Source organism: Oncorhynchus clarkii, chromosome 13 (assembly GCF_045791955.1).
Source record: "Oncorhynchus clarkii lewisi isolate Uvic-CL-2024 chromosome 13, UVic_Ocla_1.0, whole genome shotgun sequence".
Lineage (NCBI taxonomy): Eukaryota > Metazoa > Chordata > Actinopteri > Salmoniformes > Salmonidae > Oncorhynchus > Oncorhynchus clarkii.
In genome coordinates this window covers 59,218,081-59,238,495 of record NC_092159.1, presented here as the reverse complement: position 1 = coordinate 59,238,495, position 20,415 = coordinate 59,218,081, and the positions used below count along the sequence as shown (strand labels likewise).

At 45.0% G+C, this 20,415-nt stretch overlaps 1 protein-coding gene across 3 annotated transcripts in view; it reads left to right on the top strand.

Annotated features, from left to right (window-relative positions):
- LOC139424087 (HID1 domain containing a) overlaps nucleotides 1-19,269 on the top strand; it is a 38,261-nt gene extending 18,992 nt beyond the window's left edge. The window contains exons 11-19 of one of the 3 annotated variants that reach the window (XR_011635902.1): nucleotides 113-264; nucleotides 783-861; nucleotides 4,287-4,451; nucleotides 4,850-5,086; nucleotides 9,111-9,310; nucleotides 9,515-9,597; nucleotides 17,150-17,241; nucleotides 17,489-17,647; nucleotides 17,898-19,269. Coding sequence is in view for 2 of the 3 variants with exons in the window: in XM_071175783.1 (XP_071031884.1) it covers nucleotides 113-264; nucleotides 783-861; nucleotides 4,245-4,451; nucleotides 4,850-5,086; nucleotides 9,111-9,310; nucleotides 9,493-9,597; nucleotides 17,150-17,241; nucleotides 17,489-17,647; nucleotides 17,898-17,961 (1,295 nt within the window). In the remaining variant the exon portion in view is untranslated. Of the gene's footprint in view, nucleotides 1-112; nucleotides 265-782; nucleotides 862-4,244; nucleotides 4,452-4,849; nucleotides 5,087-9,110; nucleotides 9,311-9,492; nucleotides 9,598-17,149; nucleotides 17,242-17,488; nucleotides 17,648-17,897 lie in introns of all 3 variants that reach the window. The other 2 variants (XM_071175784.1, XM_071175783.1) reach the window with 2 other exon arrangements.
- Nucleotides 19,270-20,415: the final 1,146 nt, after the last annotated feature.

The window sequence follows — 20,415 nt, the reverse complement described above, 5'->3', positions numbered from 1 at the left end:
ATATACTATATATCTGTCTGTAGGGACTGGAATATACTACATATCTGTCTGTAGGGACTGGAATATACTATATATCTGTGTGTGTGTGTGTGTGTGTGTGTTTCTGCTACAGCCCGTGTGGGTCTCATGCACATTGGTGTCTTCATCCTGCTACTGCTGAGTGGAGAGAGGAACTTTGGTGTGCGTCTCAACAAGCCCTACTCTGTCCACGTACCTATGGACATCCCAGTGTTTACAGGGACCCACGCCGACCTACTCATAGTAGTAAGACTCTGCCATACAAGTTACAGTAGGTGACAGCATAGATATAGAATGAATAGAATATATCTCTGTGGAATACAGTGTGACTGTAGCAAACGGATTAGTTCTGCAGGCAATATTACATTTTCTGGGATCTGCCTCTGTGTGTTAATTAAAAAGCCTCTCCAGTTATAGCTTAGTGTCTTTATTACACTTAGATTCAAATAGTATTTCATTCAAATATTTGTAATTGAGCCTGAAGTGCCAAATGGGCCGGGTTCTCTCTATTGGGACTCTCCCATTGGTTCCATTGCGCCAAGCAAGATCAATGAAACCCAGATAAAGCATTTGAATGGAAACAAATATTATTTGAATCCAGGTCCTATAGATATATAATTGCTACAACAGATATTCAAGTCAATAAATGTTCTCTGATGGGTGGCTTGACGGCGATTGAGTGTACCCATAAGTGTACCAGTCAAATTGCCCTTGTCCCTTCTAGTAATTATATCTCTATGTCTGTACCTCTGTGTGATCTCCAGGTGTTCCACAAGATCATCACCAGCGGCCACCAGCGTCTACAGCCTCTTTTTGACTGCCTGCTCACCATCGTAGTGAATGGCGAGTATCTCTGCACTGGCTCCATCTGCTGGTCAAATATGCACATGGTTCTTCATTTATTTATTCAACCTTCATTTAACCAGGAAAGTCCCATTGAGAAACGTAGTCTATTTTGAAAAAAGAGACCTGGCCAAGAAGGCAGCAGTAGTCATTACAGCGTTACAACGTTACATTACAGCAGTAGTCATTACAGCATTACATTACAGCAGAAGTCATTACAGCGTTACATTACAGCAGTAGTCATTACAGCGTTACATTACAGCAGTAGTCATTACAGCGTTACATTACAGTGGTAGTCATTACAGTGTTACATTACAGCAGTAGTCATTACAGTGTTACAGCGTTACATTACAGCAGTAGTCATTACATCGTTACATTACAGTGTTACAGCGTTACATTACAGCAGTAGTCATTAGTGTTACAGCGTTACATTACAGTGTTACAGTGTTACATTACAGTGTTACAGCGTTACATTACAGCAGTAGTCATTACATCGTTACATTACAGTGTTACAGCGTTACATTACAGCAGTAGTCATTAGTGTTACAGCGTTACATTACAGTGTTACAGTGTTACATTACAGTGTTACAGCGTTACATTACAGCAGTAGTCATTACAGTGTTATATTACAGCAGTAGTCATTACATCGTTACATTACAGTGTTACAGCGTTACATTACAGCAGTAGTCATTACAGTGTTACATTACAGCAGTAGTCATTAGTGTTACAGTGTTACATTACAGCAGTAGTCATTACAGCGTTACATTACAGCAGTAGTCATTACAGCGTTACATTACAGTGTTACAGCGTTACATTACAGCAGTAGTCATTACTGTTACAGCGTTACATTACAGTGTTACAACGTTACATTACAGCAGTAGTCATTACAGCGTTACATTACAGCAGTAGTCATTACAGTGTTACAGCGTTACATTACAGCAGTAGTCATTACAGCGTTACATTACAGTGTTACAGCGTTACATTACAGAAGTAGTCATTACAGTGTTACATTACAGTGTTACAGCGTTACATTACAGCAGTAGTCATTACAGCATTACATTACAGTGTTACAGCGTTACATTACAGTGTTACAGCGTTACATTACAGCAGTAGTCATTACATTGTTACATTACAGCAGTAGTCATTACAGTGTTACAGCGTTACATTACAGCAGTAGTCATTACAGTGTTACATTACAGTGTTACAGCGTTACATTACAGCAGTAGTCATTACAGCGTTACATTACAGCAGTAGTCATTACAGTGTTACAGCGTTACATTACAGCAGTAGTCATTACAGCGTTACATTACAGCAGTAGTCATTACAGCGTTACAGCGTTACATTACAGCAGTAGTCATTACAGTGTTACATTACAGTGTTACAGCGTTACATTACAGCAGTAGTCATTACAGCGTTACATTACAGCGTTACAGCGTTACATTACAATGTTACAGCGTTACATTACAGCAGTAGTCATTACAGTGTTACAGCGTTACATTACAGCAGTAGTCATTACAGCGTTACATTACAGCAGTAGTCATTACAGTGTTACAGCGTTACATTACAGCAGTAGTCATTACAGCGTTACATTACAGTGTTACAGCGTTACATTACAGCAATAGTCCTTACAGCGTTACATTAAAGCAGTAGTCATTACAGCGTTACATTACAGCAGTAGTCCTTACAGCGTTACAGCGTTACATTACAGCAGTAGTCCTTACAGCGTTACATTACAGCAGTAGTCATTACAGCGTTACATTACAGCAGTAGTCATTACAGCGTTACATTACAGCAGTAGTCATTACAGCGTTACATTACAGCAGTAGTCATTACAGCGTTACATTACAGCAGTAGTCATTACAGCAGTAGTCATTACAGCGTTACAGCGTTACATTACAGCAGTAGTCATTACAGTGTTACATTACAGCAGTAGTCATTACAGTGTTACAGCGTTACATTACAGCAGTAGTCATTACAGTGTTACATTACAGCAGTAGTCATTACAGTGTTACATTACAGCAGTAGTCATTACAGCGTTACAACATTACATTACAGCAGTAGTCATTAAAGCGTTACATTACAGCAGTAGTCATTACAGCGTTACATTACAGCAGTAGTCATTACAGCGTTACATTACAGCAGTAGTCATTAAAGCGTTACATTACAGCAGTAGTCATTACAGTGTTACATTACAGCAGTAGTCATTACAGTGTTACATTACAGCAGTAGTCATTACAGCGTTACAACATTTAAAACATACAGTAGGCTACAATCGGCACAGCAACACGTCATCATGAGACAATCCGGTCCACAGGAAACATCTACACTCCTTTTTGTAACCTCAGCCTCACAGAAAGTTCTGAGGTATTGAACAGTTCAATATTACATTACTTTGGGACAGTCCCTGAGATCACCTTAAACACCCAAACAGATGTACTCATTAAGTCATTCTTAGATGCTGTACATGCATATTGAGATGTTACTTGCTTTTTAGTCTAGCTAGGATTAGGCTCAATCTGTGGTCACAATGTACAGTATCTCTACAAATGAATCCTCCTCCCTCTCCTCCACAGTGTCTCTCGACCTGAATGACTCCTCCTCCCTCTCCTCCACAGTGTCTCCCTACCTGAATGACTCCTTCTCCCTCTCCTTCTCCCTCTCCTCCACAGTGTCTCCCTACCTGAATGACTTCTCCTCCCTCTCCTCCACAGTGTCTCCCTACCTGAATGATTCCTTCTCCCACTCCTCCACAGTGTCTCACTACCTGAATGACTCCTCCTCCCTCTCCTCCACAGTGTCTCCCTACCTGAATGATTCCTTCTCCCTCTCCTCCACAATGTCTCCCTACCTGAATGATTCCTTCTCCCTCTCCTCAACAGTGTCTCCCTACCTGAATGACTTCTCCTCCCTCTCCTCCACAGTGTCTCCCTACCTGAATGACTTCTTCTCCCTCTCCTCCACAGTGTCTCCCTACCTGAATGACTCCTCCTCCCTCTCCTCCACAGTGTCTCCCTACCTGAATGACTTCTCCTCCCTCTCCTCCACAGTGTCTCCCTACCTGAATGATTCCTTCTCCCTCTCCTCCACAGTGTCTCCCTACCTGAATGACTCCTCCTCCCTCTCCTCCACAGTGTCTCCCTACCTGAATGACTTCTCCTCCCTCTCCTCCACAGTGTCTCCCTACCTGAATGACTCCTCCTCCCTCTCCTCCACAGTGTCTCCGTATCCGAATGACTTCTCCTCCCTCTCCTCCACAGTGTCTCCCTACCTGAATGACTCCTTCTCCCCCTCCTCCACAGTGTCTCCCTACCTGAATGACTCCTCCTCCCTCTCCTCCACAGTGTCTCCCTACCTGAATGACTTCTCCTCCCTCTCCTCCACAGTGTCTCCCTACCTGAATGACTTCTCCTCCCTCTCCTCCACAGTGTCTCCCTACCTGAAGAGTCTGTCAATGGTGGCAGCCAACAAACTGCTCCACCTCTTGGAAGCCTTCTCCACCAACTGGTTCCTCTTCTCCGCCTCCCAGAACCACCATCTTGTCTTCTTCCTGCTGGAGGCCTTCAACAACATCATCCAGTACCAGTTTGATGGTGAGAGGACCAGTGTTTACCCAGCCTGCTCCTCTCAGAACAGGTTACATGTCTGACTCCGTAGAATAGCATAAGACTGTGTTTAGTCCTGCCAGAGTCTGATCTGTTGGTATTGCTGTTGACTCTGGACCACAGATACCGGCTAGTGACGGGGGTTTGAGTCTGTCTCTGCCACTCTCCTACCTGGGCCCCTCTATAATCTATTTCCAGGCTCTCAATTCCTCACTGTTCCATGGAAAAATAAATACAATATGAAAGGGAATTGTATTTAATCTATTTATGTGTTTCTTACTTTCTGTGGGTTCAGTCAGTAGAAGGACTATTCACTGCCTGCCTTTGATGTGCTGCTGTGTCGTATCAATGTAACCCTCATAATCCCTTACTCTTAAATCTTCCAGGAAACTGTAACCTAGTCTACGCCATTATCCGCAAGCGCAACTTGTTCCATCAGTTGGCCAACCTGCCGTCCGACCCCGCCTCCATCCAGAAGGCCTTGCTGAGGAAGAGAAAGTCACCGGATGCCATCACCGGCATCTCCCGTACCAGCTCCCAGGAAACGGTGTCCATGGAGGGTTCCCGTCCGGCCGTCCCCGCCGAGCCAGGAACGCTGAAGACCAGCCTGGTCGCTATACCAGGTGCACCACCAATCTATAACAACTTATATACAGTGCCTTCGGAAAGTATTCAGACCCCTGGACTTTATCCACATTTTGTTAGGTTACAGCCTTATTCTAAAATTGATTAAATCCTCATCAATTTACACACAATACCCTATAATAACAAAGAAAAAACATTTTTTATACATTTTTGCTAATTTATAAAAAAATTAAATGAGATATCACATTTACATAAGTATTCAGACCCTTAAACTCAGTACCTAGTTGAAGCACCTTTGGCAGCGATTACAGCCTCGAGTCTTCTTGGGTATGACTCTACAAGCTTGGTACACCTGTATTTGGGGAGTTTCTCCCATTCTTCACTGTAGATCCTCTCTTATTTTTATTTCACCTTTATTTAACCAGGTAGACCAGTTGAGAACAAGTTCTCATTTACAACTGCGACCTGGCCAAGATAAAGCAATGCCTCTATCAGGTTGAATGGGGAGCAATGCTGCACAGCTATATTCATGTCTCTCCAAAGATGTTAGATCGGGTTCAAGTCCAGACTGTGGCTGGGCCACACAAGGACATTCAGAGACTTGTCCCAAAGCCAGTCCTGCGTTGTCTTGGCTGCTTAGCGTCGTTGTCCTGTTGGAAGGTGAACCTTCACCCCAGTCTGAGGTCCTAAGCGTTCTGGAGCAGGTTTTCATCAAGGATCTCCGTTCATCTTTGCCTCGATCCTGACTAGTCTCCTAGATCCTGCCACTGGAAAACATCCCCACAGCATGAAGCTGCCACCACCATGCTTCACCGTAGGGATGGTGCCAGGTTTCCTCCAGACGTGAAGCTTGCTAGTAGTTCAATCTTGGTTTCATCAGATCAGATAATCTTATTTCTCATGGTCTGAGAGTCTTTAATGGTCATTTGGCAAACTCCAAGCGGGCTGTCATGTGCCGTTTACTGAGGAGTGGCTTCCGTCTGGCCACTCTACCATAAAGGCCTAATTAGTGTACTGCTGCAGAGATTGTTGTCCTTCTGGAAGCTTCTCCCATCTCCAGAGAGGAACTCTAGAGCTCTGTCAGAGTGACCATTGGGTTCTTAGTCACCGCCCTTTCTCCCCTGATTGCTCAGTTTTGCCGGGTGGCCAGCTCTAGGAAGAGTCTTTGGTGGTTCTTAACTTCTTCCATTTAAGAATTATGGAGGCCACTGTGTTGTTGGGGACCTTCAATGCTGCAGAAATGTTTTGGTACCCTTCCTAGATCTGTGCCTCGACACAACCCAGTGTCTGGAGCTCTACTGACATTTCCTTCCACCTCATGGCTTGATATTTCCTCTGACATGCACTGTCAATTGTGGGACCTTATAGAGACAGGTGTGTGCCTTTCCAAATCATGTTCAATCAATTGGATTTTACACAGGTGGACTCCAATCAAGTTGTAGAAACATCTCAAGGATGATCAATGGAAACAGGATATACAGCTGAGCTCAAATCCGAGTCTCGTAGCAAAGGGTCTGAATACTTCTGTAAACAATGTATTTCTGTTGTATTTTATTTTATTTCTTTCATATTTTTTTTTTTACTGCAACATTTCCTCTCAGCTCCATGGCTGAATATGTAGAATCCCTGGAAATTAGTTTTGTAACCAACATTTCCTCTCAGCTCCATGGCTGAATATGTAGAATCCCTGGAAATTAGTTTTGTAACCAACATTTCCTCTCAGCTCCATGGCTGAATATGTAGAATCCCTGGAAATTAGTTTTGTAACCAACATTTCCTCTCAGCTCCATGGCTGAATATGTAGAATCCCTGGAAATTAGTTTTGTAACCAACATTTCCTCTCAGCTCCATGGCAGAATATGTAGAATCCCTGGAAATTAGTTTTGTAACCAACATTTCCTCTCAGCTCCATGGCTGAATATGTAGAATCCCTGGAAATTAGTTTTGTAACCAACATTTCCTCTCAGCTCCATGGCTGAATATGTAGAATCCCTGGAAATTAGTTTTGTAACCAACATTTCCTCTCAGCTCCATGGCTGAATATGTAGAATCCCTGGAAATTAGTTTTGTAACCAACATTTCCTCTCAGCTCCATGGCTGAATATGTAGAATCCCTGGAAATGAGTTTTGTAACCAACATTTCCTCTCAGCTCCATGGCTGAATATGTAGAATCCCTGGAAATTAGTTTTGTAACCAACATTTCCTCTCAGCTCCATGGCTGAATATGTAGAATCCCTGGAAATTAGTTTTGTAACCAACATTTCCTCTCAGCTCCATGGCTGAATATGTAGAATCCCTGGAAATTAGTTTTGTAACCAACATTTCCTCTCAGCTCCATGGCTGAATATGTAGAATCCCTGGAAATTAGTTTTGTAACCAACATTTCCTCTCAGCTCCATGGCTGAATATGTAGAATCCCTGGAAATTAGTTCTGTAACCAACATTTCCTCTCAGCTCCATGGCAGAATATGTAGAATCCCTGGAAATTAGTTTTGTAACCAACATTTCCTCTCAGCTCCATGGCTGAATATGTAGAATCCCTGGAAATTAGTTTTGTAACCAACATTTCCTCTCAGCTCCATGGCTGAATATGTAGAATCCCTGGAAATTAGTTTTGTAACCAACATTTCCTCTCAGCTCCATGGCTGAATATGTAGAATCCCTGGAAATTAGTTTTGTAACCAACATTTCCTCTCAGCTCCATGGCAGAATATGTAGAATCCCTGGAAATTAGTTTTGTAACCAACATTTCCTCTCAGCTCCATGGCTGAATATGTAGAATCCCTGGAAATTAGTTTTGTAACCAACATTTCCTCTCAGCTCCATGGCTGAATATGTAGAATCCCTGGAAATTAGTTTTGTAACCAACATTTCCTCTCAGCTCCATGGCTGAATATGTAGAATCCCTGGAAATTAGTTTTGTAACCAACATTTCCTCTCAGCTCCATGGCTGAATATGTAGAATCCCTGGAAATTAGTTTTGTAACCAACATTTCCTCTCAGCTCCATGGCAGAATATGTAGAATCCCTGGAAATTAGTTTTGTAACCAACATTTCCTCTCAGCTCCATGGCTGAATATGTAGAATCCCTGGAAATTAGTTTTGTAACCAACATTTCCTCTCAGCTCCATGGCTGAATATGTAGAATCCCTGGAAATTAGTTTTGTAACCAACATTTCCTCTCAGCTCCATGGCAGAATATGTAGAATCCCTGGAAATTAGTTTTGTAACCAACATTTCCTCTCAGCTCCATGGCTGAATATGTAGAATCCCTGGAAATTAGTTGTGTAACCAACATTTCCTCTCAGCTCCATGGCTGAATATGTAGAATCCCTGGAAATTAGTTTTGTAACCAACATTTCCTCTCAGCTCCATGGCTGAATATGTAGAATCCCTGGAAATTAGTTTTGTAACCAACATTTTCTCTCAGCTCCATAGCAAATGTGTAGAATTGCAGGAAATTAACTTTAAAATGGCAAAAATGTATCTCGGGTCTATGGACAAATACTGAGAATTGCAATAACTACTGTATCTATAACTACTATCTGAACACTACCAGGTACAATAACTACTGTATCTATAACTACTATCTGAACACTACCAGGTACAATAACTACTGTATCTATAACTACTATCTGAACACTACCAGGTACAATAACTACTGTATCTATAACTACTATCTGAACACTACCAGGTACAATAACTACTGTATCTATAACTACTATCTGAACACTACCAGGTACAATAACTACTGTATCTATAACTACTATCTGAACACTACTAGGTACAATAACTACTGTATCTATAACTACTATCTGAACACAACCAGGATTCTATACCAGGTACACAACTGCACCTCCCCCATATGGACTCTCTCAACACAACAGTTATTATCCAGTGGGGTGTCATAGTTTTGTATGAACTGACATATAGCGTCAGTCCCTTCAGGACCACAAAGGAAATAAAACTCTGTCTTTATTGTGCTATCTCTGTCACGTTCGGACCACCTTTGTACTGTGTGGATTGTTTTACTGTGCAGTCAAATCAATCCCTGTCTGCAGCCATTGACAAACTGACTGAGAAGTCTCAGGTGTCAGAGGATGGCACCATGATCTCTGTGCTGAAGATGGAGCATTCACACGCATCACACCACACACCCCAGGCTGACCACACAACCCAGGCTGACCACACACCCCAGGCTGTCCACGGCGCCATTGTAGGGGCCAGCGACACAGAGTCTGTTTCTGGAAGGGACAATGAGGTAAGTGTGTGTGTGTGTGTGTGTGTGTGTGTGTGTGTGTGTGTGTGTGTGTGTGTGTGTGTGTGTGTGTGTGTGTGTGTGTGTGTGTGTGTGTGTGTGTGTGTGTGTGTGTGTGTGTGTGTGTGTGTGCGCGTGTGTGCGTGCGCGTGCGTGCATCAGTCATCAGTGTTCTATGTTCTCAGGATGTTTTCTACACTGAGGCAGAGATGGAGAGAAGGCGCATGTCAAGCACATCATCCACCATCTCCTGTACCTCTCAGTCTCACTGGGCCCCTACACCAGACTGGGTGAGTAGGTATCAATCTCACTGATCCCTACACCAGACTGGGTGAGTAGGTATCAATCTCACTGGTCCCTACACCAGACTGTGTGAGTAGGTATCAATCTCACTGGTCCCCTACACCAGACTGGGTGAGTAGGTATCAATCTCACTGGTCCCTACATCAGACTGGGTGAGTAGGTATCAATCTCACTGGTCCCTACACCAGACTGGATGAGTAGGTATCAATCTCACTGGTCCTCTACACCAGACTGGGTGATTAGGTATCAATCTCACTGGTCCCCTACACCAGACTGGGTGAGTAGGTATCAATCGCACTGGTCCCTACACCAGACTGGGTGTGTAGGTATCAATCTCACTGGTCCTCTACACCAGACTGGGTGAGTAGGTATCAATCTCACTGGTCGCTACACCAGACTGGGTGAGTAGGTATCAATCTCACTGGTCCCCTACACCAGACTGGGTGAGTAGGTATCAATCTCACTGGTCCCTACACCAGACAGGGTGAGTAGGTATCAATCTCACTGGTCCCCTACACCAGACTGGGTGAGTAGGTATCAATCTCACTGGTCCCCTACACCAGACTGGGTGAGTAGGTATCAATCTCACTGGTTCTCTACACCAGACTGCATGAGTAGGTATCAATCTCACTGGTCCCCTACACCAGACTGGGTGAGTAGGTATCAATCTCACTGGTCCCCTACACCAGACTGGGTGAGTAGGTATCAATCTCACTGATCCCTACACCAGACTGGGTGAGTAGGTATCAATCTCACTGGTCCTCTACACCAGACTGGGTGAGTAGGTATCAATTTCACTGGTCCTCTACACCAGACTGGGTGAGTAGGTATCAATCTCACTGGTCCCCTACACCAGACTGGGTGAGTAGGTATCAATCTCACTGGTCCTCTACACCAGACTGGGTGAGTAGGTATCAATCTCACTGGTCCCTACACCAGACTGGGTGAGTAGGTATCAATCTCACTGGTCCCCTACACCAGACTGGGTGAGTAGGTATCAATCTCACTATTCCCTACACCAGACTGGGTGAGTAGGTATCAATCTCACTGGTCCCTACACCAGACTGGGTGAGTAGGTATCAATCTCACTGGTCCTCTACACCAGACTGGGTGAGTAGGTATCAATCTCACGGATCCCTACACCAGACTGGGTGAGTAGGTATCAATCTCACTGGTCCCTACACCAGACTGGATGAGTAGGTATCAATCGCACTGGTCCTCTACACCAGACTGGGTGAGTAGGTATCAATCTCACTGGTCCCCTACACCAGACTGGGTGAGTAGGTATCAATCTCACTGGTCCCTACACCAGACTGGGTGAGTAGGTATCAATCTCACTGGTCCCTACACCAGACTGGGTGAGTAGGTATCAATCTCACTGGTCCCTACACCAGACTGGGTGAGTAGGTATCAATCTCACTGGTCCCTACACCAGACTGGGTGAGTAGGTATCAATCTCACTGGTCCCTACACCAGACTGGATGAGTAGGTATCAATCGCACTGGTCCTCTACACCAGACTGGGTGAGTAGGTATCAATCTCACTGGTCCCCTACACCAGACTGGGTGAGTAGGTATCAATCTCACTGGTCCCTACACCAGACTGGGTGAGTAGGTATCAATCTCACTGGTCCCTACACCAGACTGTGTGAGTAGGTATCAATCTCACTGGTCCCTACACCAGACTGGGTGAGTAGGTATCAATCTCACTGGTCCCTACACCAGACTGGGTGAGTAGGTATCAATCTCACTGGTCCTCTACACCAGACTGGGTGAGTAGGTATCAATCTCACTGATCCCTACACCAGACTGGGTGAGTAGGTATCAATCTCACTGGTCCCCTACACCAGACTGGGTGAGTAGGTATCAATCTCACTGATCCCTACACCAGACTGGGTGAGTAGGTATCAATCTCACTGATCCCTACACCAGATTGGGTGAGTAGGTATCAATCTCACTGGTCCCTACACCAGACTGGATGAGTAGGTATCAATCGCACTGGTCCTCTACACCAGACTGGGTGAGTAGGTATCAATCTCACTGGTCCCCTACACCAGACTGGGTGAGTAGGTATCAATCTCACTGGTCCCTACACCAGACTGGGTGAGTAGGTATCAATCTCACTGGTCCCTACACCAGACTGGGTGAGTAGGTATCAATCTCACTGGTCCTCTACACCAGACTGGGTGAGTAGGTATCAATCTCACTGATCCCTACACCAGACTGGGTGAGTAGGTATCAATCTCACTGGTCCCCTACACCAGACTGGGTGAGTAGGTATCAATCTCACTGGTTCTCTACACCAGACTGGGTGAGTAGGTATCAATCTCACTGGTCCCTATACCAGACTGGGTGAGTAGGTATCAATCTCTCTGATCCCTACACCAGACTGGGTGAGTAGGTATCAATCTCACTGGTCCCTACACCAGACTGGGTGAGTAGGTATCAATCTCACTGGTCCCTACACCAGACTGGATGAGTAGGTATCAATCTCACTGGTCCTCTACACCAGACTGGGTGAGTAGGTATCAATCTCACTGGTCCCTACACCAGACTGGATGAGTAGGTATCAATCTCACTGGTCCTCTACACCAGACTGGGTGAGTAGGTATCAATCTCACTGGTCCCTACACCAGACTGGGTGAGTAGGTATCAATCTCACTGGTCCCTACACCAGACTGGGTGAGTAGGTATCAATCTCACTGGTCCTGTACACCAGACTGGGTGAGTAGGTATCAATCTCACTGGTCCTCTACACCAGACTGGGTGAGTAGGTATCAATCTCACTGATCCCTACACCAGACTGGGTGAGTAGGTATCAATCTCACTATTCCCTACACCAGACTGGATGAGTAGGTATCAATCTCACTGGTCCCCTACACCAGACTGGGTGAGTAGGTATCAATCTCACTGATCCCTACACCAGACTGGGTGAGTAGGTATCAATCTCACTATTCCCTACACCAGACTGGGTGAGTAGGTATCAATCTCACTATTCCCTACACCAGACTGGGTGAGTAGGTATCAATCTCACTATTCCCTACACCAGACTGGGTGAGTAGGTATCAATCTCACTATTCCCTACACCAGACTGGGTGAGTAGGTATCAATCTCACTGGTCCCTACACCAGACTGGGTGAGTAGGTATCAATCTCACTGGTCCTCTACACCAGACTGGGTGAGTAGGTATCAATCTCACTATTCCCTACACCAGACTGGGTGAGTAGGTATCAATCTCACTATTCCCTACACCAGACTGGGTGAGTAGGTATCAATCTCACTATTCCCTACACCAGACTGGGTGAGTAGGTATCAATCTCACTATTCCCTACACCAGACTGGGTGAGTAGGTATCAATCTCACTATTCCCTACACCAGACTGGGTGAGTAGGTATCAATCTCACTATTCCCTACACCAGACTGGGTGAGTAGGTATCAATCTCACTATTCCCTACACCAGACTGGGTGAGTAGGTATCAATCTCACTATTCCCTACACCAGACTGGGTGAGTAGGTATCAATCTCACTATTCCCTACACCAGACTGGGTGAGTAGGTATCAATCGCACTGGTCCTCTACACCAGACTGGGTGAGTAGGTATCAATCTCACTGATCCCTACACCAGACTGGGTGAGTAGGTATCAATCTCACTATTCCCTACACCAGACTGGGTGAGTAGGTATCAATCTCACTATTCCCTACACCAGACTGGGTGAGTAGGTATCAATCTCACTATTCCCTACACCAGACTGGGTGAGTAGGTATCAATCTCACTATTCCCTACACCAGACTGGGTGAGTAGGTATCAATCTCACTGGTCCCTACACCAGACTGGGTGAGTAGGTATCAATCTCACTGGTCCTCTACACCAGACTGGGTGAGTAGGTATCAATCTCACTATTCCCTACACCAGACTGGGTGAGTAGGTATCAATCTCACTATTCCCTACACCAGACTGGGTGAGTAGGTATCAATCTCACTATTCCCTACACCAGACTGGGTGAGTAGGTATCAATCTCACTATTCCCTACACCAGACTGGGTGAGTAGGTATCAATCTCACTATTCCCTACACCAGACTGGGTGAGTAGGTATCAATCTCACTATTCCCTACACCAGACTGGGTGAGTAGGTATCAATCTCACTATTCCCTACACCAGACTGGGTGAGTAGGTATCAATCTCACTATTCCCTACACCAGACTGGGTGAGTAGGTATCAATCTCACTATTCCCTACACCAGACTGGGTGAGTAGGTATCAATCGCACTGGTCCTCTACACCAGACTGGGTGAGTAGGTATCAATCTCACTGGTCCCTACACCAGACTGGGTGAGTAGGTATCAATCTCACTGGTCCCTACACCAGACTGGGTGAGTAGGTATCAATCGCACTGGTCCCTACACCAGACTGGGTGAGTAGGTATCAATCTCACGGATCCCTACACCAGACTGGGTGAGTAGGTATCAATCTCACTGGTCCCTACACCAGACTGGATGAGTAGGTATCAATCGCACTGGTCCTCTACACCAGACTGGGTGAGTAGGTATCAATCTCACTGGTCCCCTACACCAGACTGGGTGAGTAGGTATCAATCTCACTGGTCCCTACACCAGACTGGGTGAGTAGGTATCAATCTCACTGGTCCCTACACCAGACTGGGTGAGTAGGTATCAATCTCACTGGTCCCTACACCAGACTGGGTGAGTAGGTATCAATCTCACTGGTCCCTACACCAGACTGGGTGAGTAGGTATCAATCTCACTGGTCCCTACACCAGACTGGGTGAGTAGGTATCAATCTCACTGGTCCCTACACCAGACTGGATGAGTAGGTATCAATCCCACTGGTCCTCTACACCAGACTGGGTGAGTAGGTATCAATCTCACTGGTCCCCTACACCAGACTGGGTGAGTAGGTATCAATCTCACTGGTCCCTACACCAGACTGGGTGAGTAGGTATCAATCTCACTGGTCCCTACACCAGACTGTGTGAGTAGGTATCAATCTCACTGGTCCCTACACCAGACTGGGTGAGTAGGTATCAATCTCACTGGTCCCTACACCAGACTGGGTGAGTAGGTATCAATCTCACTGGTCCTCTACACCAGACTGGGTGAGTAGGTATCAATCTCACTGATCCCTACACCAGACTGGGTGAGTAGGTATCAATCTCACTGGTCCCCTACACCAGACTGGGTGAGTAGGTATCAATCTCACTGATCCCTACACCAGACTGGGTGAGTAGGTATCAATCTCACTGATCCCTACACCAGATTGGGTGAGTAGGTATCAATCTCACTGGTCCCTACACCAGACTGGATGAGTAGGTATCAATCGCACTGGTCCTCTACACCAGACTGGGTGAGTAGGTATCAATCTCACTGGTCCCCTACACCAGACTGGGTGAGTAGGTATCAATCTCACTGGTCCCTACACCAGACTGGGTGAGTAGGTATCAATCTCACTGGTCCCTACACCAGACTGGGTGAGTAGGTATCAATCTCACTGGTCCTCTACACCAGACTGGGTGAGTAGGTATCAATCTCACTGATCCCTACACCAGACTGGGTGAGTAGGTATCAATCTCACTGGTCCCCTACACCAGACTGGGTGAGTAGGTATCAATCTCACTGGTTCTCTACACCAGACTGGGTGAGTAGGTATCAATCTCACTGGTCCCTATACCAGACTGGGTGAGTAGGTATCAATCTCTCTGATCCCTACACCAGACTGGGTGAGTAGGTATCAATCTCACTGGTCCCTACACCAGACTGGGTGAGTAGGTATCAATCTCACTGGTCCCTACACCAGACTGGATGAGTAGGTATCAATCTCACTGGTCCTCTACACCAGACTGGGTGAGTAGGTATCAATCTCACTGGTCCCTACACCAGACTGGATGAGTAGGTATCAATCTCACTGGTCCTCTACACCAGACTGGGTGAGTAGGTATCAATCTCACTGGTCCCTACACCAGACTGGGTGAGTAGGTATCAATCTCACTGGTCCCTACACCAGACTGGGTGAGTAGGTATCAATCTCACTGGTCCTGTACACCAGACTGGGTGAGTAGGTATCAATCTCACTGGTCCTCTACACCAGACTGGGTGAGTAGGTATCAATCTCACTGATCCCTACACCAGACTGGGTGAGTAGGTATCAATCTCACTATTCCCTACACCAGACTGGATGAGTAGGTATCAATCTCACTGGTCCCCTACACCAGACTGGGTGAGTAGGTATCAATCTCACTGATCCCTACACCAGACTGGGTGAGTAGGTATCAATCTCACTATTCCCTACACCAGACTGGGTGAGTAGGTATCAATCTCACTATTCCCTACACCAGACTGGGTGAGTAGGTATCAATCTCACTATTCCCTACACCAGACTGGGTGAGTAGGTATCAATCTCACTATTCCCTACACCAGACTGGGTGAGTAGGTATCAATCTCACTGGTCCCTACACCAGACTGGGTGAGTAGGTATCAATCTCACTGGTCCTCTACACCAGACTGGGTGAGTAGGTATCAATCTCACTATTCCCTACACCAGACTGGGTGAGTAGGTATCAATCTCACTATTCCCTACACCAGACTGGGTGAGTAGGTATCAATCTCACTATTCCCAGACTGGGTGAGTAGGTATCAATCTCACTATTCCCTACACCAGACTGGGTGAGTAGGTATCAATCTCACTATTCCCTACACCAGACTGGGTGAGTAGGTATCAATCTCACTATTCCCTACACCAGACTGGGTGAGTAGGTATCAATCTCACTATTCCCTACACCAGACTGGGTGAGTAGGTATCAATCGCACTGGTCCTCTACACCAGACTGGGTGAGTAGGTATCAATCTCACTGGTCCCTACACCAGACTGGGTGAGTAGGTATCAATCTCACTGGTCCCTACACCAGACTGGGTGAGTAGGTATCAATCGCACTGGTCCCTACACCAGACTGGGTGAGTAGGTATCAATCTCACTGATCCTCTACACCAGACTGGGTGAGTAGGTATCAATCTCACTATTCCCTACACCAGACTGGGTGAGTAGGTATCAATCTCACTATTCCCTACACCAGACTGGGTGAGTAGGTATCAATCTCACTGGTCCCTACACCAGACTGGGTGAGTAGGTATCAATCTCACTGGTCCCTACACCAGACTGGGTGAGTAGGTATCAATCTCACTGGTCCCTGGTCACCAGACTGGGTGAGTAGTTTTAATAGTAAAATGAAATATTGTGATTTAGAAGACGGTTTTATTCAAGGCCACTTAAAGAACTGTCAACATAGACAGTGAATGTGGGACTCAAACCAACAACCCTAGTGTTGCCATGGCCACACTAACCCACAACCCTGGTGTTGCCATGGCCACACTCTAACCCACAGATCCATTCTAGATAGAACCCTCTGCAAAGGGTTTTACATCAGCACCAAAAATGGTTCCCTTATGAGGACAAAATGAAGAACCCTGTAATGGTTCTACTTAGCACCTTTTGTTCTAAGAGTGTGACGTGTCCCTTCCTTCTCCCTCAGGTCCTCTCCTGGAAGTGTAAGCTCCCCCTACAGACCATAATGCGTCTGCTGCAGGTGCTGGTCCCACAGGTTGAGAAGATCTGTATCGACAAGTAAGTCAAACATCACTGGTCATATTGGTCATCAAAGGTTTACTTCTATGAAGTGTCAGTAGATGCTGTGAAGTTATTTTATTATATATATTATAAGTTATATTATTATATATTTTCTAACTTTGCTCCCAACCCCTTCATACAACACACACCATCCATTTTGGAAGAAACACTTTAATGACTGATGATATTTAAATATCTGTTTTTATGTATGTGGAGCCCAAAATATATTTTCCCTCTCTCTCAGAGGTTTGACAGACGAGTCTGAGATCCTGAAGTTCCTCCAGCATGGTACCCTGGTGGGCCTCCTGCCCGTCCCCCATCCCATCCTCATCCGGAAGTACCAGGCCAACGCCGGCACGGCCATGTGGTTCCGCACCTACATGTGGGGAGTGGTATACCTGCGGTGAGTAAGGCATGATGGGAGCTGTAGTCCTATGGTATTTCACTCATTTTCATTATTCATGTGGGGTTTCATCCGTGTACTTCTTTCTTCTGGGATGTGTTCATTTGGCAACAAACAGAAGAAAATGAATTAAGCAGGGAGGGACTTCCTGAACATTTTTCAAATGTTCCAATGCGTTCTCTCTTCGTCTTAGATCTAAGAGGAAATAGTCTTCCAATGTATTTAACATTTGAAACCTTTGTCTCCACAGCAACGTGGACCCGCCCATCTGGTACGACACGGACGTACGTCTCTTTGAGATCCAGAAGATGTAGATAACAGGAAAGAGATGTTGACTGAAGATGGGACTACTTCCTGTCTTGTTCCTGCCCCTTCCTCCTACTGGCACTCTCTCCATTGAACCTCACCTACCTTCAACTTGCCTCATCATCATCATGCTTGCCCCTCACACCTTCTCTTTGACTTTCCCCCGGTTGTGCAAACGTAATGTGGACAATATTGAGAAAGGGGGGGGGGGGGGGATAGCTAGCACCTACTCCAAAAGCAGGAGGTTGAGTTGTACAGGGTTCGAATTACAGGGGGGCTAAGAGGGGCTGGGCACCCCTTTTACAAATCAGGACCCCCCTTTTACAAATCAGGACCCCATATCAGAATTGAAATATCTATGTGAAGCCATACCAGAAGTGTCAAAGACATAAACAATGGGCACCCACAAGGGTCAATGTGTAATTCAAACCCCTAGACATGGATGAGGATAGGACTATTATCTACACTGTGTAAGTACACCCTGAAACCTCAAGACTACAGAATGTCTGTCAAAGCACTGAGACATTAGTGTTAGCAAGCAAACTGTCTTTCCGTCTCCCTTCCTATTCATGGACTCCATGTTAAAGCTCTGTGTGAAAATCAGCTTTGATGGAGAGAGTGATGGAGAGAGTATGGAGAGAGTGGATGGAGAGTGATGGAGAGAGTGATGGAGAGAGTGATGGAGAGAGTATGGAGAGAGTGATGGAGAGAGTGATGGAGAGAGTATGGGAGACATTGGTTACACTTTATTATATGACCTTTATGAAGACATTATATAAACTTATACATGTTCAGAAATTATTATACATTTGTAGGAATTCCAATGCTTCTAAATACAGAAATGTTTACTGTTGCTTATTCATGAAATGTATTATAAAGTGTCAAAATTAAGCTTTTAGATACCAGCCTAAAATATTATTGGATGGCATTGCTATTTCACATGAATTGTATTTGACACATTAAAGTGAGAACGTGTCATGTTGTGAAATTGCACTTCCTCCATTGAGACCTTACTGCTGTGTTCTTTGTAAAGTGGCAATGTGACAAGGGATTGTAAATTGTCAAGAACTTGAAAAGGACACTATTGTCTGTTCCAGACTGAAAGAAACAAATATCCAAACTGACTTTATGTTACTGTGTAAAAGTCAATGGCTATATCTTACATGTACATTGTTATATTTGTCTGCATATCATTCTGCAATCAGCATTGTCGACTGTAAATACTGTGTTTGATGTTTAAAGTAGTATTTTTTTCTTGAATTATACAGAATATTATATTATAAACTATTCATAAAGGAACCAGCAAAGCCTTTCAATTATTTTATTTGTATTAATTAAGGATCCCATTAGTTCCTTCCAAGGCAGCAGCTACTCTTCCTGGGGTCCAGCAACATTAAGGCAGTTATATACAATTTAAAATATTACGTGACATTACATTTCATACCACTTTTCACCACATATTAAGTGTGTTCCCTCAGGTCTCTACTACCACATATTAAGTGTGTTCCCTCAGGTCTCGACTACCACATATTAAGTGTGTTCCCTCAGGTCTCTACTACCACATATTAAGTGTGTTCCCTCAGGTCTCTACTACCACATATTGTGTTCCCTCAGGTCTCTACTACCACATATTAAGTGTGTTCCCTCAGGTCTCTACTACCACATATTGTGTTCCCTCAGGTCTCTACTACCACATATTAAGTGTGTTCCCTCAGGTCTCTACTACCACATATTAAGTGTGTTCCCTCAGGTCTCTACTACCACATATTAAGTGTGTTCCCTCAGGTCTCTACTACCACATATTAAGTGTGTTCCCTCAGGTCTCTACTACCACATATTAAGTGTGTTCCCTCAGGTCTCTACTACCACATATTAAGTGTGTTCCCTCAGGTCTCTACTACCACATATTAAGTGTGTTCCCTCAGGTCTCTACTACCACATATTAAGTGTGTTCCCTCAGGTCTCTACTACCACATATTAAGTGTGTTCCCTCAGGTCTCTACTACCACATATTAAGTGTGTTCCCTCAGGTCTCTACTACCACATATTAAGTGTGTTCCCTCAGGTCTCTACTACCACATATTAAGTGTGTTCCCTCAGGTCTCTACTACCACATATTAAGTGTGTTCCCTCAGGTCTCTACTACCACATATTAAGTGTTCCCTCAGGCCTCTACTACCACATATTTACATGACAAAATCCATATGTACGTGTGTGTAGAGTGTATCTTACTATGTGTAAGTGTGTGTAGAGTGTATCTTACTATGTGGAAGTGTGTGTCTGTACCTTTGTGTGTGTCTCTTCACAGTCCCCACTCTTCCATTAGGTGTATTTTTACCTGCTTTTTAAATCTGATTCTACTGTTTGCATCAGTTACCGGATGTGGAATAGAGTTCCATGTAGCCATGGCTCTACATAAAACTGTGCCTCCCATAGTCTGTTCTGGACATGGGGACTGTGAA